This window comes from Protopterus annectens, chromosome 8.part1 (assembly GCF_019279795.1).
Source record: "Protopterus annectens isolate FY-2018-M chromosome 8.part1, PAN1.0, whole genome shotgun sequence".
NCBI lineage: Eukaryota > Metazoa > Chordata > Ceratodontiformes > Protopteridae > Protopterus > Protopterus annectens.
Genome location: NC_056742.1, coordinates 123,780,377 through 123,805,449, shown reverse-complemented (window position 1 = coordinate 123,805,449; position 25,073 = coordinate 123,780,377). Strand labels below are relative to the sequence as shown.

At 38.0% G+C, this 25,073-nt stretch overlaps 1 protein-coding gene across 5 annotated transcripts in view; it reads right to left on the bottom strand.

Moving 5' to 3' along the window:
* GSE1 (Gse1 coiled-coil protein) overlaps positions 1–25,073 on the bottom strand; it is a 1,449,259-nt gene that overhangs the window by 242,396 nt on the left and 1,181,790 nt on the right. For all 5 annotated transcript variants that reach the window (XM_044081755.1, XM_044081750.1, XM_044081752.1 and 2 more), the window contains exons 7-8: positions 19,971–20,287; positions 12,352–12,685 (exon numbers count right to left, since the gene is read on the bottom strand). In XM_044081755.1, the coding sequence (XP_043937690.1) occupies positions 12,352–12,685; positions 19,971–20,287 (651 nt within the window). The remainder of the gene's footprint in view (positions 1–12,351; positions 12,686–19,970; positions 20,288–25,073) is intronic.

The following is a 25,073-nucleotide window of genomic DNA, read 5'->3' as shown; positions in this document are numbered from 1 at the left end:
AACATCATCAACAATGTCTAGAACAGGAGGTATAGCCAAAGGCCTATGCTGAGGAAGAAGAAGAAAATCCCAAGTCTCTTTTCAGATTCAGAGAAATCCTGACTTTCCCAGTGGAAATATTCCCTTAAGGTATGTAAAGTTTCTCCAAAAGAGAAATCCTCAGGGGGAGAAGCAGAAGGAATGGAATTTTCTGCGTCAGAGTCCTCATAAGTAGGTAAATAAAAATCCTGTTCAGTAGAAGAATCAGAAGAAATAGAATCCTGATCAGAAGATTCATAATCAATATCTTGCCTAGGCCACTTAGCGGGGGGGGGGTTGGCTACCCCTGATCAAGGTAATTAAATCTTCAGCCATTTTGATAATTTGCTTTTTAGGTATAGGGGCCTGCACACATGGCCCAAGCATTCGTTTTTTAGACATAGGAGTTGATTTTGACCTTAGTTTTGAAGATGGCATCGGTTTAACATACAAATCTTTAGGCCTGAAAACACCCTCAGAAGCCGGTGCCTGCAAAGCATCTAAGGCAGAGACATCAGTGGGATCAATACTTAAAGCATCTCGTGGCATACCAGACTCTGAATGGGTCTCAGTAGAGACATGCGAATCAAAAGTAGCGGGCATCAGGGGCTGCGAAAGCGCCTCACTCAGTACCGGCGAATTAGTGACTGGCTTAGAAGAAGCGTCGTCGTCAGTTTTGGACCTCAACGGCCTGTCTCTGTCTTTTTCTTTGCGTTTTTTAGGTATTCCGGTAGTCGGATTGCTAACCGACATCATTTCTGGATAGTTAAATCAAGAGCCAAAATATTTAGAAGCAAAAATATACCGACATTTAATACTACGTTGATTAAATCTAGCACAAAACTGACAACAAGGTACGTTATGATCAGGGCCTAGGCAAGGAATACAGTACAAATGAAAATCCTTATGAGGTATTTGCTTCCCACAAGTAATGCAACTATTAACTTTTACTGACATCGGTAAGGAGCAAGAAAAAGTTTCCCCAACGGTGTACTTAGCTTTTAGTTGAAGACTTCAGTTCTGAAACTCAAAAATGAAAATTTCAGGTGTCGGCCGACCAGCACTTGCGAACTGCTTCTGCTTCGGGCACCGCGCAGCAAGAAAGACTGATGTAATGGCGTTGGCTGCATGTTTTATACCCCTGATGACCTGACGTCATGGAAGAGGTGACAGCAACCAACGCAGGACCCAAGACTTTGTTAATCAGGCCGACTGAGGGCAACCTGCCAGCAGATTACCCAAATGTAATGACTGCAACAGTGAAACATGAAGAACATCTGCTTTAGCAGGGGGTGAGAGAAGAGGGGTGGTTCAGTATTATAATGTGCTGAAATGGCAGCGGCATGAATTTTAATTGACGAGAATGAAAGGCCCTTGTGGAGCATTTCTGTTAAGTACTGAAGAATATGAGGTAATCTGGGCACTGTTGTGCCCATCCCCTGAGTTTGGCTCCAGGAACAGTATCTTTTCCACTTTTCAGCATAAGATTTTCTAGTGCTAGGCCTCCTTGCTTCCAGAATTACATCTAGCACCTGCTTACTGAGGGATGCTATTGGAGAGCTCAAGGGATTAGCCAGGCTGTAAGGTTCAGGGTTTGAAGCTGAGGGTGCAGCATCTGGCCCACCTGCTGGGACAGCAGGGAAGGTCTCTGAGGTAGGTGCCATGGCTCCAGCAGTATCATACAGCGCAAGAGGGGGTACTAATGCTGGCGTGGCCAGTTTGGTGCAATCAGTATTGTCCTTGGTTTGTCCTGTTTGAGCTTTAGCAGAACCTTCGAGAGGAGAGGCAGAGGGGGGAAAGGCATAAATTGAGAGGCTTTCCCAGGCAAAGGACAGGGCATCCACATTCCAAGCTTGACTGTGGGGAGTCCTTGTGCAGAATTTGTCCAACTGGTAGTTCTGAGGGGAGGCAAACAGGTCTATTTCTGAAGTCCCCCATTTGTTCCTCAAGAGGCTGAATATTTTTGGTTCCGGTTTCCATTTGTGTGGGTCCATGAGATTTCTGCTTAGGTCGTCTGCCAGTGAATTTAGCTTGCCTGGCAGGAACTGAGCTTGTAGGTGCACTTGGTAGCTCAAGGCTGTGTTCCACAGAGCTATGGCTTGTCTGCAGAGAGTGTACGAGTGGGTTCCCCCCCTGCTTGTTTATATACCACATACCTGTGGTGTTGTCTGTCTTTACCAATAATTGCCCTGGAAGGATGTGGTCCTTGAAGGCTGTCAGGGAATTCTGTACAGCTAACATTTCTTTTTGGTTGGTATGCAGGTGCATCTGACTCGGGTTCCATTTGCCTTGAATGCACTGCCCTGCCAAGTGACCCCCCATGCTTAGTCTGATGAGTCTGTTGTTAGGGTTTGGGCGGCAGGGGGCAGATTGAAAGGGAGCCCCCTTGTTGAGGTGGCAGGCCTATGCCCTCCAAAGGAACTCTGTCTTTATACAAGGAATGATAGGAATCATTGTTTCCAGGTCCTGAGAATGTTGGCACCATAGGCTTTTTAGATACCACTGCACTTTCCTCATATGCAGTCTTGCATATGGAATTAGTAGAATGCAAGAGGTCATGAACCCCAGGGCTTGCAGAATTTTCCTTGCAGATAGCTGGGTCTTTATGGCCAGTAGTTTGAAGTAGGCTGTCAAATAAACGTGTTTCTCTGGCGTGAGGAAAGCCATCTGGGAAGTTGTGTTCAAGCTTGCTCCCAGGAATACAATCAGTTGGCAGGGTACTAGGTGAGATTTCTTTTCGTTTATGGTGTACCCCAGTGAGGTTAGAAGTTTCTTTACAAATGCCAGATGTTTTAATAGCAAGTCCTGGCTTTCTGCCTGAATTAGACAATCGTCCAGGTATGGGTATATTTGAATATTTCTCTGCCTGCAAAATGCAATGGCTGGAGCTAGACACTTTGTGAAAACCCTGGGCGCAGCAGATAAGCCAAAGGGAAGTGCAGAGAACTGACAGTGCATGCAGCCTACTCTGAAGCGTAGTTATTTCCTGCAAGATTCCCTTACTGGAATGTGCAGGTAAGCTTCCTTTAAGTCTAAGGTTGCCAATCAGGCATCTTTGCCCAGCATAGGGAGCAGCTGTTAAAGTGTTAGCATTTTGAATTTTGGGATTACCAAAAAGGTGTTTAGAATAGAGAGGTCCAGGATACAACACCAGGAGCTGTCTTTTCTGGGTACCAGGAAAAGTCTTGAGTAAAAACCTTGTCCTCTTTTTTCTGCTGGGACAGGCTGAATAGCTCTGATACTTAGAAGATAGAGAACCTGCTGTTGAGCCTCTGCCCACTGACTTGGGGGGTAGGTCTGGCCAACCGTTTGGGGTTGGTAAGGTGTGGAAGTGGAATCTGTATCCTTGGAAAACTATATTTAAAACCCATTTGTCCTGGGTAATCAGTTCCCAGTTTTTTTGCATGCAGGGTGATCTTTCCTCCTAAGGGAGCAGGCAGTTAAGCAGGGCTTGGAAGGATTAAGGTTAAGTCATTGTGATATTTTTCCATGGGGGGTGTCTTACTACTTCCAGCTTTGGGAGTGGGAGCCTCCCACTGCTTAGGCCTGTGTGTAGCCTGAGACTGTAACCTAGGTGGTCTGCTGTTCCTGGGATTGGACTGAGAAGGCCTGGAGGAGAGTGGAAAAGACCAATTCTTAGAAGGGCAATGCCTAGTAAATCTGGGAGGCTGTACTTGCAGGAAATCTTTAACAGTTTGCATAGCTTTAGCTTTTTCCTCCATCTTTTTAAGGACTTCTGCTTTGTTGCCAAACAGGCGGTCTTGGTTTAAGGAAGCATCCAGTAATTTAGCCTTAACATGATCTGGCAAGTTTTGCTCCTTAAGCCAAGCATGCCTTCTAAGTACAGACCCAGTGACAGCAGCCCTGCAAGATGCTTCTAAAGAGTCAAAACCACATTGCAAAGTATGTTTACCAACTTGTTCAGCAGAATGGATTAAATCCTGTAATTCTTTATGTTCAGTACAGTCAGGAATCAACATCACTTTCTGTTTAAGTAGTCCCAAAATATGCTGCTGATACTTTAACATATGAAACTGGCAATTTAAAGCCCTGATGGCCAAAGTAGCAGAAGTGTATACCTTCTTACCCCATCTCTCCAAGGCCCTGGAATCTCTACCAGAGGGGGTAGGGTTTTTGTCAGCAGTAGCCTTAATGCCCTTTGGTCCTTGGGAAATGGTCTCTGGATCCACAGTAGGATTCTTAAAGAGGAACTTGAGAGAGAGTCAGGTACTCTGTAATACCTGTCAGGTTTTCTGGGAGCTGGAGGTAAAGTGTCTGGGGCCAGGCTAGATTTCAAGAAGACATCATCTACAATGTCCAGAACAGGAGGGATAGCTAAAGGCCTGTGTTGAGGGATGAGTAAGAATTCCCTAAGCCTCTTTTTGGAGTCAGAGTAATCCTGGCCTTCCCAGCGAAAATGCTCCCTAAGAGTGTGCAAGGTTTCACCAGAAGAAAAGTCTTCTGAAGGGGAAGCAGAGGGAATGGAATCCTCTGCATCAGAATCCTCATAGGCAGATAAGGGCAGATCCTGGTAATCAGAAGAAACAGAAAATTCAGAATCCTGATCAGAAGAATCAGAAGGAAAATAAGTTCTAGGTCTCTTAGAGGGGGAAGGCCGGCTTCCCCTAATTAAAGTAATAAGGCCTACAGCCATTCTAACCATTTGTTTTTTAGGCATATGGGCCTGACCATGCAGTTTGGACGTCGGTTTTCTAGGCATGGGCTGAGTTTTAAGCCTTGATGAAGAAGATGGCGTTGGGTTAAAATGCAAATCTGTAGGCCTGAATACACCCTCAGAAGCCAGTGCCTGCACAGTGGCTCCGGACCCATCCAAGGTAGAGACATCTGCAGGCTCCATAGTCGAAAAAGCACCTCGCAGCATACCGGACTCGGAATGGGTCTCAGTAGAGGCCTGCGAACCTGAAGTGGTGGGTATCAGGGGCTGCAAATGCACCTCACTGAGTACTGGCAAACTGGCGACTAGTTTAACGGAAGCGTCGTGGGCAGTTTTGGATCTATCTGTCTCTGTCTTTATCCTTACATTTTTCTGGAATATCGGTAGTCGGATGGCTTACCAAAGCCATTTCTGGATAGTTAAACAGAGTACCAAAATAATTTGCTGTGAAAATAGTCCAACAACGAACAGTTCAGGGGTTGAATAAGGCACAAAACTGACAGCGAGGGATGTTGTGGTCTTGGCCTAAGCAAGTAATGCAGTACAAATGAAAATCTTTATGAGGCATTTGCTTTCCACAGGTAAGACAATTGTTAACTTTTACTGACATTGGTTAAGTGCAAGAAAAAGGATCCCCAATGGGGTACTTAGCTTTTTTCTAAGACTTCGGTTCTGAAACTCGAAAATGAAAATTTCAGGAGTCGGCCAACTGGCACTTGCGAACTGCTTCTGTTTCAGGCACCGCGCGGCAAGAAAGACTGCTGGAATGGCTTCGGCTGCATGTTTTATACCCCTGACGATCTGACATCATGGAAGAAGACAGCATCCAACGCAGGAATCCAAGACTTTGATATTCAGGCCGACTGAGGGCTACCTGCAGGCAGATAACCCAAATGTAATGACTGCAACAGTGAAACATGAAGAACATCGTTGTGTCCTAACCTTTTCAGTCTCTGATTCTGAAGATAAATATTAAGAGAGGAAAGGCGGCTATGTAAGATCTCAGGGATGAAATCTTTACAAATAGGGCAAGACTTATGGTCGTGGTTGGGCTCTCAGCAGAAGAGACACTGATGGTGGCTGTCTTTATATGGAATTAATCTTCCATACTGGCATGTGCCCTTTTTGGATGACGTAACCTCACAGCAAAAAAGAAGTACTAAAAATTAAAAAAAAAAAAAAACCTCAACCGGGCACTTATCTGAAACTCTTGTATCCAGCAAACAACTCGGGCTAGCAGACCGATGTTCATAGATTGCGTTTGGACTGGTGGCAGAGAAGTTCTGAGGATGGTATATGCGGACATCACTTTTATGGCTGACGCTGGTTGCTGGCCTACGTGTGACGTCCCACATACCGTGCAGTGGTTACATTCTTTTGTATACTAGTCAAACATCAGGACTACCTTTGGCAGTGAATCCCTCATGTTAAGAATACTGCAGCATAAGAATAAAAGGACATCTAAGATATAAATCGCCAAAGGCTGCTAAGACAGTACTTGCTACTGAAAAAAAGTTTCCAGTAACAAGTCATGGACTAATCTTATGAGATCAGTAATGCATATCTGACAGCAAGCAAACAAGATCTGGGTTAGTCAGGGTGGAACATGACATTACTGGAAAATAATTCTGAAAGGGCTCAAGGCTGGTGCACTAAACTGGCTGAATTGGATCCCAGCAGGACTCAGGGACCCACAGATTAGATCCGAAGGACTGAATGAATAGGATCCTAGATTTTAATCCATGCCATTCCCAAACCCCTCTCTGATGAGTTGGCATTTCTCCTCCTATCTGACCTCACATCTGAGAACCTTTACATATATCAATCCTCTAGACTCTACTTTGAGTAAACAAAATTTAAGAGAATTAATCCCAAAATAGGAATATTAATATACTGAATAAAAAGGCATAAAATGCACACTTCAATGACTTGTAAAATGGATAGTAAAGCACCCATGTTTTCAAAGGGGGTAAGCTCCTGTCCCCCCTCTTGGTGAGTTTTGCATCACCCACATTCCCAGAATGTATTTAGTATTGTGTGTTCAGTTTCTAGACTTTTGTAATTTGGGATCTTCGAAGATAAAAAAGACTCCACCCTTCTTCAATGTGTCCCCCTCTGTCACTCCTAAAGAGCTTGTACCCTGGCACTTCCATGACCCTTCCCAACATAGCAAAGGCACAAGTTTCTGTAACCACCAGAGATGTCCAACATCACGTCCTCATCATCCTGCAACTTCCTCACTGTCTTCCCAGACTCCTTGTGATAAACAGTAACTCAAGTAAGATTTAAACAAGCTTACTTGCTTGTGCTCCCAGTGCTCTTAATTAAATTACAACATTAATGTTCTGATGTAAAATTATAGCAAAACTACAAAAGTTCCTGTTAGCATTTACATAAACATTTGCTTTGTGCAAGGAAGATCTTGGGCAGTATTACAACATGAAAAACCTCACTGCTCTTAATTAATAAGTGCCATGACATATTTCACATTCACATGAATAACCCCCAGAACAGGTAACTGAGATGGTGGTTTAACATCTCACATGAAAAGAGCAATTTCCTGCCTCTAATGCTGCACAACAGAACCCTTACTGGAAGCTGAATATAAGTGTTTCATATGTGGACAGATCCCAATAACATATTCTTGTGGCTTCAAAGGCAAGCATGCTAGCTGTTGAGCTAGATGTGCTGCTGTGAATATGCTGAAGGCAGCACCGTAACTCAGTGTTCAATGCTTTAAAACAAAAATTACAATACAGAAATTTGTTCAGACAATGGCTACAGACAGGCATATACTTGTACATTTTTTGGATCAACTCAACAGTATGGCTCCCTGAGGCAGGAATTTGTCTACCACTGTCTAAATTAACGGCTGCAATACAGATCTGTGCATAATCATGCTTAGAGACAGGAAATCTCAGTTTAACATCCATTTTTATAGTTTTGTGAGACAACTGAAAATGATACATATGTTTTCTAACAATGTACAAGTAACATATCAACAAATTTATACAACTTTAAATGTGACATGGCATAGGAGTCAAAAAAAGGAGCTGTGAGCACACTAAAATATTTGATGGTTATACTTCTGTTTAAGAATGCAACAGGAATGTGGCAACTATCATTTAGTGCAAGTATAATCTGCTTGTTTTGTGTCCCAAAAGGAAATCTCATATTCATGCTGCAAAAATGCTTCCTAAACCACTCTGAAACTTTTATGTTAATTATGTGGGACAGCTGTAAAACAAAACCGTCAACAACTTACACTGTAGTTACTGAAAACCAAGTTATGAGACTGACAATGTCTGACAATACAACGTCATTAACTTAAGCAACTTCTACTGCTAATTCTAAATCATCACTACAGCTGTTCATTCAAAGTAAATAATGCATTTAACGCACCTTTGCTTAACAGGTTCTGGTGGGCAAAAACAATTCCCTGTAAGAAGTAATCATGAGGTCTGTTTTTGTTAATGTATCAGTTACAGAAGAAAAATACACATAAAATTGTAAAAGAAGGGCAGTAGCTTAAAACTGGCTGTATACTCACCACTTGTATCCCTCACTATGGAAAATGATACACTATGGCATATTTTAGCAAAGATTTCAGAAACTGGGAAAATACAATCATCCTTAAAGCTTATTTTATTAGAAATGAAAAATAAATAACAGAGAAATTAACTATGAAGACTACAAACAGAAACATGGAAGTTGATCAGGCCCTAAAACAGCACTCTTATTCTTTGTTTTCGTCAGAGAAAACAAAAAAGTTTCTAAGGAATGGCTTGTTAAGCTGGATATGAAAGTGGATTTTCTGCAGGAAAAAAGATCAACAGAACTGTGCATGTAACTGGTGTGTTGTAAAAGATACAGAAATGTGACTTTGCCCATCTTACGCAGTGACGGCTAGCCTGTTGGTGAGGTATCCTAGAGAGCTCTGTCCAGAGCTGGTCCTCTTATGAAAAGACCCAAGCATACACTTGGCCGATTATAGACTTTTATAGACTTACACACTTAAAGAGTAACTACTGAATCCCTGTTGGAGGTCCAAGAAATTGTGCAAAACTGGAGACCATTTACACTGGAAACTCCCTTGTTACTCACCGAAGAACAGCATAGTTGGGGGGGGGGGGGGTGGCAATACATAAGTATACAGCAGAAATATATATATTTTCAGCTACTATACCCAGCCTTTTCAAGTTTTATTCAAACCTCAGGAATACATATTTTACAGAACCATAAGATACAGTTCCTGAAAACCTCATTGCTGAAACAGCATGCTCAAATGGGACAAATAGTAGATCTGCACAGATCAATTTGTTCATGACATTCAAGAAAAGACTGAATTTAAGAGAGGAGACTAATAAAATCTCAGAAATCTTTATATCTCGATATAGAAAGAATAGTTAAGAAGGATGTAAAATTTCACACTCAGGTCTTCTTAGATTTTAGTCTAAAGAGATAGAAGAAATAATACAGCAACTAGAACCACCACCATGTACTTCTTTTACTTCCCTACATAATCCTTCCTTCATTTGCAGTCAGCAAAGCAATGCTAACTGCTACAGCTAAACATATAAATAGATTTGTAAGGCATCCTTGAAAGTAAACTGACTTTAAATATAAATTACAAATGTGTCACTAATTCCAATCAAATAAGATGGTTATCCTACTATGCAGCAATCCTGATTTAGACAAAGATGCGTCTAGACTTCTAGTAAAATGCACTCATGCTTTCCTAAAAAGCTCCATTACTCAGAGGTATACCCCACAATCTTCATACACAACACACACCGGCTTTGCGCAAAGTACAGTGCTAATTAACATCTAGTGATTAAAATGCACCCATGCTTTCCTACAAAGCTCTGTTATTCAGAGGTACATCCCACAATCTTCATTCACAACACACACACACACACACACACACACACACACACACACACACACACACACACACACACACGCACACACACACGCACACACACACACACACACACACACACAGGCATATTGTGCAAAGTACAGTGCTAATTAACATGTGTAGTGACTATGTGTAGGGTATGGATGAGTTGTAGACAATACTAATACGCCTCTTTTATAACTTTATTGATTTCTTTGCTAACCAGATAAGCCCACTGGACACAAGTTTCTCTTTCCAGGGTTGACTCAACACCAGTGTCTGGTTAAGTGACTTGCTCAGTCACACAGCATGCAAAAAGAGGCCTTAAGACTTGAACCCTGGACTACAGGAAGCAGCTCATTAACAGTTCATAGCCTTAATGCTTTGTGTTAACTACTAAACTTCTAGGTGAAAGCTGCGTAATGAATGAACACCTTGAATATTGATGCTGCACAAGCATGCAGCACATATCCTTGACCTCTCACTCTCTCTCTTTCTCTTTCCCTTTCCCCATGCCTCTGCAGGTTTCTTCTAAGTGCTCCAATCTAGTCCCAACTCAAATAAAGTATGCTGCTTAAGGGACTAAGTAAGGGACAAAATATCCACACATATAAGCTTTGTCTGTGGCTCTGTGCCTGAAAAGGGTCCACAAGTATCACTACACTTTACCAACAGTTAATAAATAAATGAATAAATAACTCATTACACCCTAGTGACCACCTCCAGGTGTTTCTGCTGTTACATCCTACTGACGCCTCAAAGCATCAAATATTGCTTGTTCACATTTATATTAATAATTCCAAAACCATGACACCTATAAATTATTAGAAGATTGCATCTTAAAGCTTAAACAGTTGCAAACACAACTTCATTGATATTTAACCTCTATTTAGTTCAGGTAAAGTGACATTACTGTTATCCATGTAATATATACTTACTTTGTCATACATTTCACATTTCTCTAAATATCTCAGCAACCAGGCAACTCAGACAGAAATGCTTAGCCTCATATGGAAGCTCTCAGCTGGGTGAACAAAATGCTGATAACAGTGTGTGTTTATCTTGAGTGGTTGCTGAGATATTGTAAGATGTTTTCAAAGTACTATAAATTTAATACATACTGTGACTTATAAAATCCAGTTTAAGAACTGAAATCTAAAGAATACTACCACTATAAATAAAAGTTTGTGTTAAATACTTTGCTGTATACACTTATTTAGTAACACCTATGGTTACAGAAATATGAACATTTGTTTGAAATGTGAGTACATATTTACATTTTATCAAAAGGTTTCGGCTTCACCCATTAGAAGATACACTACAAACTTCCAAAGTCCCATTGGTGGACATGTTGTAAATAATGTGTTTGTGTGTGTGTGTGTGTGTGTGTGTGTGTGTGCATGCACTTATTCATGCACATGTGCGTGCAAATGTGTACACATACATACACAACAGTATACATACATATATATATATATATATATATATATATATATATATATATATATATATATATATATATTGCAAAATAAAATCTAGCCAAGACAGAGTTTTCACTGTGTGACACCTTAAACCTCCTGTGATAGAGGCCTATGGGACATATGCAGATGACAGATCCTTAAGGACATCAAGTGATTCAGCTACACAGATTCTGAATACCAATGACTTTTTAACCAAATAAATAACAGTGATGGATATAGAACAGCTTCTTTATTAACTGTTAAGCGCTTTTCATTAGTCTCAAATAGCAAACTTCATCAGTGTGTGTTTGTATGTATATGATTTAGAGAAGGAAAAACACACACACACACACACACACACACAAACACACACACACTCTAGCATGCATGCAGAGCTTTACATTACAGTATACATTACCTTCAATACTAGTCATTATTAGAAACAAGCATTTGTAGGTGCTATAAAAGGATGCTCTCCTATTAACTTTGCTCTCATAATATGATGCCGATATTAAAGAAAATGCATGCTTTTAAAAATGGAACTGTTTCACTCAAAAATGTATATGTTCTATGGCTTTACAGACAGGAGGAGGTAATCTGGCAATTGTAACTGAATAAATAACTTTGTCATTTTTAATGAAAAAAGGATAAGTAGTGTTGGAACTGTGACATTTTTTGCAGGAGCCTCAGGAATGGCAATCCTATAGGTAGCTGGGTGACTTAACCTTACTGGCAATAATGGAGAACACTGTACCACACTAGTGTTTTTGCGTAGCTCTCAGAATGCTAATGGCAGCTGCATGACATGTAGAAGCTGCTGCATATCATCTAGGCCTCAGTTCTCAACTTCTCTGTTCAATAAACGGGTAAAGCTAAAATAATGGTAGAAAATTCATTACTGTTACTCATACCTGTCAAGTGACCTCATTATGAGGTATGTTCTTCATTCTGAGCCATAAAAAGTCCACATTCCTCACTGTTCCATATTTGAATGAAATGTAATGCATTCAGTGTGTTAAGAATTTTTCTGACTAATGTCACGGGCAGTCAGGAGATAAATAATAAAAAGTTTTTTTTACTTTTATCATATTTAGCGACAGTAACAATTTCAAGTGATAATGGAGAACACTGGACTTTGTGTAACCATGTCACTCGATACTCTGGATCTGCACTTACGCATGGTCCAATGTTCTCCACTATCACCATCTCATTATTATCCCAGAAATCGTTACTGGAATATATCATTTTCCACAACACTTACTTCATCTATTCCAGCATACACAGTACCCTTCAATTACCTCTGGCTGTCTGTCTTGTATTCTCCTTCAGTTGTGTTTGGAGGTCGTCCAATGTCTAGATGTTGTTCTAACACTTGCTGTCTAAACTCTGACACCTGATACTGTCGGTCTTCCTTTTCCTGTCGCAGTCTCCGTTGTCTTGCTAGCCATTTCTCCTCCTCATTGGCCTTCTGAAAATGCATGACAGCAGATGAACTGTTACTACTACTAGGAGGCGGTACAAAAACACTGTGGCTAGAGATAAGGCTAGGTACATTATGGTGGGAAGCTTGACTCTGGTGTAAAGTAGGCTGAACTGCTTTTGGAGCTTGGCTTGCAGCATCCTTGGCTTTATCTACAAAAAACAAAAAATAAAAAACAAGCATAGTAAAAACCAGTAAGGTACACTGATAAAACATATCTTCATGAATTTATACAGAAATAAATGTATATGAAAAAAAGCATACAATAAAAGAGCATTGTGGCCAAACTACACAACAAACATTATTCATTCCAACAAAATATCAGACAACTGTAAATGTTTTCATTCAGTCACTAGACTTCTTCAGACTAAAACTTAACATGTACTGACTTAAGTTTGGATAACAACTGTTATTAGAACTTCGGAATACACTAACTAAGATATGGAAAAAATAAAATGAAATACAATTTTGGAATACCCAAACAAGCTAAACAATGGACACAGTTCAGGTGCTTAATTCTGGAATGATAGTTTTGTTTTGACTTAATAAATCAATGGAAAATATATACAAAAGCAACATAGACATATACTGGCTATGTGCGACTACTCACAGAGTAAAAACAGCATTCATAGCAATGCATCTGTGAAATCGTAATTGTACTACATATTGGCTGTGATTGACTATTCGCAAACAAGCAAAAAATGGCATGCCTGAAGTCATGAAAGTGTATATTAAGAGATAAAAATAAAGTCAGTAAGATAAAATGCAGTGTCTGAGAAGACCTATAATAAAGCCAGTAATGAGGAATGGAAATGTGGGTAGACTCAATTTCCCCTATAAAAGCACTTTGGAAAGAGGTGATCCAAGGGGTTCTACATTTAGAGGGCTGTGATGGGGTGGGGCTTCTGCCACCTACAGTGAGTTTTGAAATTCACTACTGCAGTTGCACTTTAAGTTGTGAGGCCTACAATTATGAGTTTTGCACTTCTGCTAGAGGATCACATAACATACATACAATGCACTGTTTATGCTCTAAACTCTGCAAAAAGCTTATTATGCATTTCTCTGATACCAAGTCAATTGGAAATTGTCCAAAATGTGAGCATCAGATATTAAAAGGCACACAAGGTGGATAGGCTGAGACATAAACAGATACATGTGTGCTATCTCACTGCCTATAGGAAATTATTATTACATGGATCGACAGTAAACATGTTTAACTGCATAATCAAATGCCTAAAAGACTTAGTTGAACTGTTCAAAATGCTGGTAAACGGAAGTAAGGAAGTACCACACTTTTTTTTTTTACCAGCTCACTGTTTTTCTACAAGGAATCACAGCCTAATGTTGTTCTGCCTCAACAATGACAAACGACTTTCCATTAAAAGTCATTTGAAGCAATACTTGCAGGAGGCAAGTTTCTATGCACCAACACAAATTATATGCACTTTTCCTGAGGTCATACAACCTTATGAAAAATGAAATGTTTGTTTTGTTGTGAAGTGTGGTTTTGGAGTGATAATGTATTAGTGGTCGTGTGAGGTGTGTGGAGGGGATTGCTCACCTGCAAAAGATGATTAAATAAAGTAGGGATTGCAAGCCTGATTCCTGCTTTTTAGAATTTGTATTTTGCAGATTTGGTATTTTGATCTTAATACTTGGTAGTTCAATAGTTTAATTATCAATTGAAAAAACGCTGCAAGACAACTTTGGAGATTGTCGGATTTATTTAAACGCTCAAATAAAAACACGTTTTTCGTCCCACCTGAACGTAGGACTTCTTCAGAAATACAACAACACAATGTCTTTATGAACTTCTATATAGAAAGTTTGTGCCAAAAATTTAAATACCAACAAATCCTTAAGATTTTAAAGAAACATGCCTAAAATACAAATACAATTTTTTTTTCTCTAAAATGTTATTTAAAATCTATTTTGTACTCTGACATCCTTGGAATACATCATAAATACTTTATAAATAGAAATGCAGCATTCCTAAACTAACATTGAGTTATAACAAGTCAGATCGCTCGACATTATAGAATTAAAATTAAAATTAAATTTTACTTTATGACCATAAATCACAATGTGACCCACATTCATTGAAACATGAATACCTAAATAATCATGTAGATAATACACAAATCTTATGACCTTAATTAAGTACGAAATGAAAAATAAAAAATAATCATACAATAATAGAATAATTAAATATTATGGTAAAATACTAATAAATCTGTATAATATGTGTAACTTTAATTAACTTAATTTAACCTTACTCATATTACACATAAACGATGCTAAAATTAAATTGAAATAACTAACATTAATTGATATAAAATATATCATTATATTATTCCAAAATAGTTGAACCTACTTAACAAATTTATTAAACTTCATTTCCATAAAATTGATATCTCATAATTACTGATACATGTTCAATATATTTGCAAAGTTAGGATAAAATAATCTATAATATATGCATTTATACCACAAATACATTTGATTTTCATGTACTAAAGATACTACCAGACTAAAATTCGAATACCATACATTACACATTATCTTTCCAAACTCCTCAATTTCAATAAGCACATAATGGAGCATTTATCATTCAGGCCTGGGTACATATGTGCATTGAGTCTGATTTGCCAAAATAATTCCATTTTCTCTAATAATAAACCATAAGGCTCCCCTCTTTCATCTTGTGTGATCTGATGAATGACCTTAAATTTGAACTTATGATCGGGATGGGCAGCCATATGTCTCGCTAGAGCATTGTCCTCCCTTTTCTGTACTATACTTCTCAAATGTTCAGATATTCTATCCCTGAATCTTCAATCTGTTTTTCCTATATAAAAGGAAGGACATGCTTGGCATTTTGCCATGTATACTACCCCCTTGGTGTTACAATTAAATTTCCCTTTTAACATGATTTGAAAACCATTAATGTCTAAATTACTACCCACATCTATAGTGTAACAATAAGGGCAAGATCCACACTGCATCATACCTGTGCTTCTCTGAGTAATCTCCCTCTGTCTTTGAAACATTACCTTAAAACTAATACCTTTCCTCCAAAGAACTTTGGGCAAAAATTTAAATTTTGAGCCTAAAGTAACATCATCTTTCAACAAAGACCAATTCTTGATGATGATATCCCTTATTTGAGCATGATCGGAGGAAAAATTCATGATACACGCAAAATTAAATTCATTTGATTGATTATATACTATATTAGGGTCAACTTCCAACATGTTCCTAGGATTATCTTGGTTAGACCCAATTTCTGAATGTATCTTGAGGATTGGTTCGTAAACCCCACTTCTTCTTTTGAATGACACTTCTTGTATAAGCTCTTCTATCATTTTAAGCGGATAAGACCTATTTAAGAACATTTGCCTTAACACCAAACATTCTTCTTTAAATTTCTCATTTGTCGTAATCATTCTTGCTGTCCTCACCAATTGACCTTTTAATACCGAACGTTTTTGATATAATGGATGGGCGCTTCTGAAATGCAGAAATTTGTTGGAATATGTTGGTTTTCTATGCAATGTAGCTTCATAGCTCTTATCTGGTGTATTTTTTGTTAAATTTACATTCAAAAGGACTATAAATGTAGTATGAAATGAGTGGGTGAATCTCAAGAAATCTGTTGTACCATTCATTATGGCTACCAAATTAGTGGCTATTTTGCTATAGCGAGACATACGGTTGCCCATCCCGATCATAAGTTCAAATTTAAGGTCATTCATCAGATCACACAAAATGGCAGAGGGGGGCCTTATGGTTTATTATTAGAGAAAATGGAATTATTTTGGCAAATCAGACTCAATGCACATATGTACCCAGGCCTGAATGACAAATGCTCCATTATGTGCTTATTGAAATTGAGGAGTTTGGAAAGATAATGTGTAATGTATGGTATTCGAATTTTAGTCTGGTAGTATCTTTAGTACATGAAAATCAAATATATTTGTGGTATAAATGCATATATCATAGATTATTTTATCCTAACTTTGCAAATATATTGAACATGTATTAGTAATTATGAGATATCAATTTTATGGAAATGAAGTTTAATAAATTTGTTAAGTAGGTTCAACTATTTTGGAATAACATAATGATATATTTTATATCAATTAATGTTAGTTATTTCAATTTAATTTTAGCATTGTTTATGTGTAATATGAGTAAGGTTAAATTAAGTTAATTAAATTTACACATAATATATTATATAGATTTATTAGTATTTTACCATAATATTTGATTATTCTATTATTGTATGATTATTTTTTTATTTTTCATTTCGTACTTAATTAAGGTCATAAGATTTGTGTATTATCTACATGATTATTTAGGTATTCATGTTTCAATGAATGTGGGTCACATTGTGATTTATGGTCATAAAGTAAAATTTAATTTTAATTTTAATTCTATAATGTCGAGTGATCTGACTTGTGTATAACTCAATGTTAGTTTAGGAATGCTGCATTTCTATTTGTAAAGTATTTATGATGTATTCCAAGGATGTTGGAGTACAAAATAGATTTTAAATAACATTTTAGAGTAAAAAAAAAATAAAAAATTTGTACTTTAGGCATGTTTCTTTAAAAGCTTAAGGATTTGTTGGTATTTACATTTTTGGCGCGAACATTATATATAGAAGTTCCTAAAGACATTGTGTTGTTGTATTTCTGAAGAAGTCCTACATTCAGGTGGGACGAAAAACGTGTTTTTATTTGAGCGTTTAAATAAAACCGGCAGTCTCCGAAGTTGTCTTGCGGCGTTTTTTCAGCAGTTTGGTGTAAGTTCGAGTCATTTATTTTAATTATCAACAGTCTGCCATTGACAAAGCACACACAACTTTATCAATGTTTATCCCCTGTTCCTAAGAACAGTGTACAGAGTGATTGCCTGGCTCTGTGGCTTGGAAGTATAAAAGCCTAACTACATCCCTGACAACTCAAAAAAGTCACAAAGTACAAATTGAAGCAGATAAACACAAAAGCCAGAAGAAGTAGCTGGATTGAACCCACTCAAAGTAATGCAGGCTGCAAATCACCACACAGTTGCAGAATGTAGAATCCACTTTATTAACTTCAGAACATAAAAATCCAAGGATGAGTGCTTTCGTCCAGAAAGATCTAGACTTCATCAGGCAATTTACCCCACATAGTTACTTCCTTTTTATACAGTTCAAACAGGATGTTCCACCCAGTTATGAACTAATCAATTATGTCATTAAAAGCACAATATTTACAGTCACTGAATTTAAAAAGCAGACAAAATATACAAACTAAAAAAGTTCATGGAACACACCATCCTAAAAAAACACACTATATATAAGCACTGCTTCATAAAATGACAATGTACAATAAATATTTAAATATGTTGAATATGTTAAAACAATAAATATGTGTAATTAAATACTAAAAACTGGATACAGTATAAAATGTTAAGAGAAATAAATACACATTAACATAATAAATACTGACAATGTGAATTATTTAAAATGTTAAACTATATTTAAATTTCCAATGCCTTCAGTTTTAAAATTGGGCTAATGGAAATATGTTCATTCAGGCCTGACCAGTTCCCAGCATTCTTATGTACCTTTATTTTCTTGTAATATGACTGACAGTAGTCCTTCCACCAGTAATCAAGAAACTAACATTGTTGCAAGTAAGAATGATTACAAGACTTCTTTCATCACTATATTCACTCAGGATAGTTACTTACTAAATAACATCTTAATAAAAAACTGGTCTATTTTGAGACATGATAAGAACATCAGACCACTAATAGGACTGCAACCTATTATGGTATATAGGAAATGCAAGATTATGAAAAACATATTTGAGAGCAGTAATTCCTACTCAAACCACAGGTCAGGTTCTATGAACAAATGTGGCAGATGTAATTATTGCAGTTACATAAAAGAAGGAAGTATTTTTGACATCAATAACATCGAAATCAGAATCAATCAGAAATATAACTAAAACTCAGAGAAAGTGATTTACTGTGCCATGTGTACCACCTGTGCTTGCTTTTACATAGGCAAGACTGATAGAAAGTTTAAAAATCGCTTATACGAACACCTATATGACATAAGGAATAAAAAAGAAACTAATTCTTTTAGCAAACATGTTTTGGAGTACAATGACCATAAGTTCCAATTTTTTATTATAGATAATATCAATACCAATATGAGGGGTGGTGCATGGTCACTATTACTTGAGAAAAGAGAATTATACTGGCAATTACGTTTCAATGCTGGGAACTGGCCAGGCCTGAATGAGCAAATTTCCATTAGCCCAGTTTTAAAACTGAAGGCATTGGAAAGATAAAAAATATATTTTAAGATTTTAAATGATTCACATGGTCAATATTTATTATGTTAACGTGTATTTATTTCTCTTAACATTTTCTACTATATCCAGTTTTTTGTATTTAATAACACATATTTATTGTTTTAACATATTAAACACATTTAAATATTTATTGTACATTGTCATTTTATGAAGCAGTGCTTTTATATATATAATGTGTTTTTTAGGATGGTGTGTTCCACGAACTTTTTCAGTTTGTATATTTTGTCTGCTTTTTAAATTAAATTACTGTAAATATTGTGCTTTTAATGACATAATTGATTAATTCATAACTGGGTGGAACTTCCTGCTTAAACTGTATAAAAAGGAAGTAACTATGTGGGGTAAATTGTCTGATGAAGTCTAGATCTTTCTGGATGAAAGCGCTCATCCTTGGATTTTTATGTTCTGAAGTTAATAAAGTGGATTCTGCATTCTACAACTGTGTGGTGATTTGCAGCCTGCATTACTTTGAGTGGGTTCAATCCAGCTACTTCTTCTGGCTTTTGTGTTTATCTACATCCCCAACAACCTGCGTTTGAGTAGCAGTTCAAACACTTGAAAAGCCAGATGGGGGAGTATGGAGGAAGTAAGCACCCGATAATGGTCCATCCATCCTGGGGAGGGGAATGTTTTTTTCTGCTTTGCTAGTTGCAATAGTTCTGCCTGCAAGGCACTGAAATAACCAGGACCCATGATGTGGACTTTGTGTTCCCAATCTGATGACAGTGGCCCGTATTAGCAAGTGGGTGGTAGCACAGACATGTATAGGAAGGGTGTGGGAACCCCTGAGTAAAACTGTTCATCAGGTCAGCCACCAGGGGTGGGGTTAGAGCACAAGAATGAAACAAACTCTTTGTCAGAAGATGTCAGTGATGGCGCAAATCACCTCTGTGCTTGTCTGAATGATGGCCCCACTGGCCAGCTTCTGCCATTGCACTGGGACTCCCTAGCAGCAGGAGGGGATAAAAGAGACTTGATGGACAACAGACACTGAGGTAGAAAACCCCCCTTGAAAAATGCAGAGAATGATTAAACATGGGCTGAAAGCTGAAGCATTTACCAGGCCAATTTGGTGTCAGTCTGTCCGTGGGTTTGATCCTGTCATCTGTTTGGTGGCTTCTGATTCCATGCATTTCTGGTTTCTGCAAAAAATGATTTTCCACAACTTTGGCAGCAATCTGCTCTTTTTCTCGTGCCCTTTCCTTCTGTCTTTCCAGCTCTCTTTCTCTTTCCTTCTCCCGTTCTCTTTCCAGTTCTTTTTCACGTTCACGTTCACGCTCTCTCTCCCTCTCACGATCTGCTTCTCTTTCTCTTTCCTTTTCCCTTTCTCTCTCACGTTCTCTTTCTCGACGTAAGAGTTCTTCATCCATCTGAAGCCTGGAAACATAAAACAAATAAAGTAAATAGAACACAATGAAGTTTGTATCCTAACAGCTAAAAAAAAAATGTCTCTAACAAAATACTGCCAATCTCAGAGCAGATCTTGGGATTACTGTCAGTCGGATTTTCATTTAATAGCATCCTTTGATTGTTACTTTCCACCTCCTACACAAAGTTTTACTGCCCCTTTCTTCATTTAACTACTAACTGTGGCAAAATGTTACTGTTTCTGTAAGGGAAATGGACACTTTAATTAGACAATGTGAGTTGAGGAGGGAATCACTTCTCAAAGAAAGGGAGGCATTGAGACATTGCAGTTCTGAGACAAACTGATAAACCTACCGACTTAACTGAACCTATGAAGGAAAATCTGAAGGCAGTACTGCTCAATGCTAAAAGTCTTAACAAGAAACTCCACTCCCTGCAAGCCTTCCTGTCCCTGGAGAGTGTAGACATCTTTGTTGTAACAGAGATATGGTTTAAAGTCACTGAGAGTAACTCAGCAATGTAAGCTTATAATACATTTCTCACCTTTAGACCAGCTACTGTACAGGAGGAAATTAAAGGTGGAGGACTGTCAGACTACATTAAGACTACTCTAACATCCAGACGAGTTGAAGTGTATGACGCATTGGATCTCTTACATGTACAACTCATCATAAACAGGGTGTCGTACCATATCCTTGCAACATATAGGTCCCCCTCCATGTCCCAGGAAACCTATATTACTTATAAATCCACGAAAGAACCAGCAAGCAGGCAGGGAAAACCACCAGAGAGAAGCCAACTGACAATAAGGCAAACGAACCCAAAATACCAGGCAAACAGAAAACCGTGCTCCTCTATTTTCAGAATCCTTTATTAACGTACCACAACTGAAATCACGTTTTCGTTGATAATACAACTTCATCAGATACATGCCAAATCTCACCACACATATTTAAAATGTATCTTGCTTAATTGAAAAATTGAAAAATTGAATAAGCAGCTTTCTTAAAGCAAAAATTTTTTTTCAACCTATGAGGCTCACATACACATTATAAACTCACATTTAAAAACACTTGTTTAGGACCATATTTCACTGAATGTATTTAAAAATTAATTCTTGAAAAAGTTTCATACATATATATGTATGTAATATTTGAAGTCATACAATAAAAACATATTTAAACTGAAAATCATTGCATGTAAAACATGTATTAATGAGACAAACCCAAGGTCCTGTAAATCAAACATTTCAATATTTAGTTTTAAAAATACATATAAAAAGTTATTTTTATGTTTTTATACTGATTTAATAATAGCATAGGTTTTGTTAAATACGTTAATATAAAATAGTATTACATGTTCATTAAAACTAATGATTACATAAATAAAATATATAGGAACCCCTATATATGTATATTATCTATGAACAAATAATTGAAACCTTACAATTGTTCAGCCTTTAATTTTAAATATGGCATGATTGAAATTGAATCATTCAACCCAGGGGGTTTGTTGGATTCCAACAAAATCTGCCAGCATGTTTCTCTATGAGATAACAATGCTGCCCAGTTTCCACCCCTGTTACAGTGAGTTACTGTTTCCAAGACAAAAAACTTGAATGTTGCTGCTTCACACACAATCGTATGCCTGTATAGTGCATTCGTACTGACATTTTTTGAAATATCGTAAAAATGTTCGTAAATACGCCTCTTTAGCTGCCTCTCCGTCTTGCCTACATAAAATGCCTGGCAAGAACGGCAGACAGCCAAGTACACTATACCCTTGGAATTACAGTTATAAAAATTGTATGAACACAGTTTCCTGTTCCTACTTTCCAGGTATACAAATTCCTGATCTATAACATGCTTACATTGCATACAACGCCCACAACGGAACGTCCCTCTCCTAGGGGGGTTAGGGCCACCCAGCCTGGAATTCTGCTCTAAGGCCCTCTTGATGTTAAAACCCCTCCTATAAACAAATTTGCAGGACAAATCTTTTAAATTATTTAAATCCGTGAAATCCCTAAAACTACAAAGTTCCTTTTCAATTATATATCTAGTTTGTCCTGCGTCCTCACTATGTTGTGTAATAAATAACTGATTGGAACCTGATGCATTGGTAAATCTTTGGGGACTATCATCATGTGGATCCACTTTACTCTTCCCCAAAATAGGAGAAAATCTATTTTTCCTAGCAGCCCTGACTTCGTCATGGACAGAATTAATCAAACCAATGGGGTACCCTCTATCAACAAAAAATGACCTCAACTTGTCCCCCTCAATTTGAAAACAAGAGTCATCTGATGTCATGCGGGAAACCCTGACAAATTGTCCTTTTATTATAGATCTTTTTTGAAATTTTGGATGTGAGCTTAGATAATGTAGGTAACCGTTAGAAAACGAAGGTTTTCTGTAAATACAGGAGCTAAACCCATCACCTTGTTTGCTAAGAGAAACATCCAAATAGTTGACTTGATCAATAGATACTTGATGAGTAAATCGCAAAAATTCTGTTGTGGAATGTAGGTAAGTTATAAACTCATCTATAAGACATTCCGGTCCTGTCCAAAAAATACATATGTCATCCAGGAACCTGGTATAGTGAATCCAATACTTTGAAAATTCACTATGCATTACATATTTTTGTTCCCAGATTGACAAAATAATATCTGCATAAGTGGGAGCACAATTGGCTCCCATGGAGACCCCTGATGTTTGCTGAAAATATTCCCCACAAAAATAGATATAATTATACCTCAGGACCAATTCCAACAGTTGTAAAACCAAATGAACATCATTGTTTATGACACCGTCACATGCCCAAAGCGCTTCCTCCATCCATTCCAACCCAGTGGAATGAGGTATCACTGAAAATAGATCCACCACATCTATGGTGACAAAAAGCAGGTTAGACCTATATAAATCATTAGTGATACCTCGCAAAAATTCCCACGAATCCTTGAGGAGATAGTGATTTTTACCCCACAGCTGTTTTAATTTCCAATCCAAATATTTTGAAAGGTTGTGGGTTTTAGACCCTTGGGCTGCCACAATAGGTCGTAGAGGGGGATCGTCCACATTCTTGTGGATCTTAGGTACCCCAAATACAGTAGGGACCTTAGGATGAGAATTATCCAGAAAGGAAAAAAGATCCATTTCAATAATGTCCTGGTCCAAGAGGTCCTTAAGTACCAAGTCGATTTTTTTATAAGAAATATGTACCTCATTTTGGGAAACAGTTGTATACTTAGTACTATCCGACAACAAACTATACATTTTTGCCTCATATAACACTTGGTCCATGATGACCGTGCCTCCCCCTTTGTCGGGTTCCATCACCCTAATACAAGGATTACCCCCCAAATCCGCTAAAAGGGTAGCCTCGGCCAAACTTAAATTAGGGACATGTTTAAACTTCCCCACCTTACTCCGAATCTGTTGTTCAATTCTATTTTCCAAATTGTTTAATTGCGGATGTAAAGGGGGATTATACGTATTAGATTTTCTAAGATTAAGCCCATGTTGCATAGAAGTAGACCCAAGTAAATGCTGCAAATTCAGTTTGCGAATGAAAAGTTTAACATCCAAAATGGTATTAACCAAACTACTGCCCCTACTCGGCACAAATTTAAAACCTTTGGTAAATAATGAAAACCAGGTGTCAGAAATGACAAGGTCACTATAGTTGTAAATGTGGTAATCGTTAAGTGTATACATAAAATAATTTCCAATAGCTGTCATTTGAATATGCCCTGGGCTTACCAGTCCTCTCTCTGGTTCCTCCTCCACCCTTTGGATGGCGGCCCCCCCGCCCCCTGCTGAGGTCCCATCCGATGTGAATTCATCTGCTGATAATGGGACTGTTTGCAGAGGCGCTCTGACCTCCTGGGTAAAAAATCCTCCTGATAATGCTCATCAGGATGAGGTAAGGGAGGAAAAGATTCCTGCACAGGGGACTGGGCCTCCAAAGGGCTAGATATATCCCTAGAAGCTGATTGATATTTGTTCCCACCCCTATACAAAGGGGGATTGGGATAATGCCTACCCTCAGCATACTCCTTGATGTCCCTATTCAGTTTTTTGTATTTGCGATTCAATACAATATTGCATTGCTGGTCAATATGCTTTCTTAGATCATAGTATTTCTGTTTTTCCGTTTCAATGGTAAACATCAAGTCAACAGTAATGGCATCATTGTATTTAAAAATGTCCCTTTGCAAAGATTGAATTTCTATGTCATTTCTTTTGATGATGGCCCTTACAATACCCAAGCCACATTCATTAAACAGTCTTAAAAGTTCAGAGTGAAAGTCACTGCCACACACCACATGGTTCGGGTATTTATGCACCCATAGCCCCTTAGGGACTATATGCTTGTTGAGACACTCATTTAAATATAGGTTATCCAACTCTAAGGTCTTGTACCTGTATAGGGCTTGTTCAAGAAGCCGCATGTTTTCAGAAAAGGAAAAATTTGTATTTAAATTGTTCTCACCATTTTCGTTAAATATAAAGTTAGGTTTATGAGACACCCATTCCTTAAAGGTAGAAACAGGAATTGCAGCAGAGCCAACGTTGTTGCTACCGGTACTAGGAGCAGTCACGTCACTGTCCCGTAACGCTGCTGGGGTGTTCGCATAATTAAAAGATTCAACCCTGTCCTGTACCTCCGAAAAACCACCGCTGCCATTAGAACTCTGTCGCAAATTGAAACCAACAGTCCTGGAAGTAAGAGCCTTTAATATTTCACGTTGTTCCGTGATAACGGCTTGCAACCCTTGACCCAAGGGAGT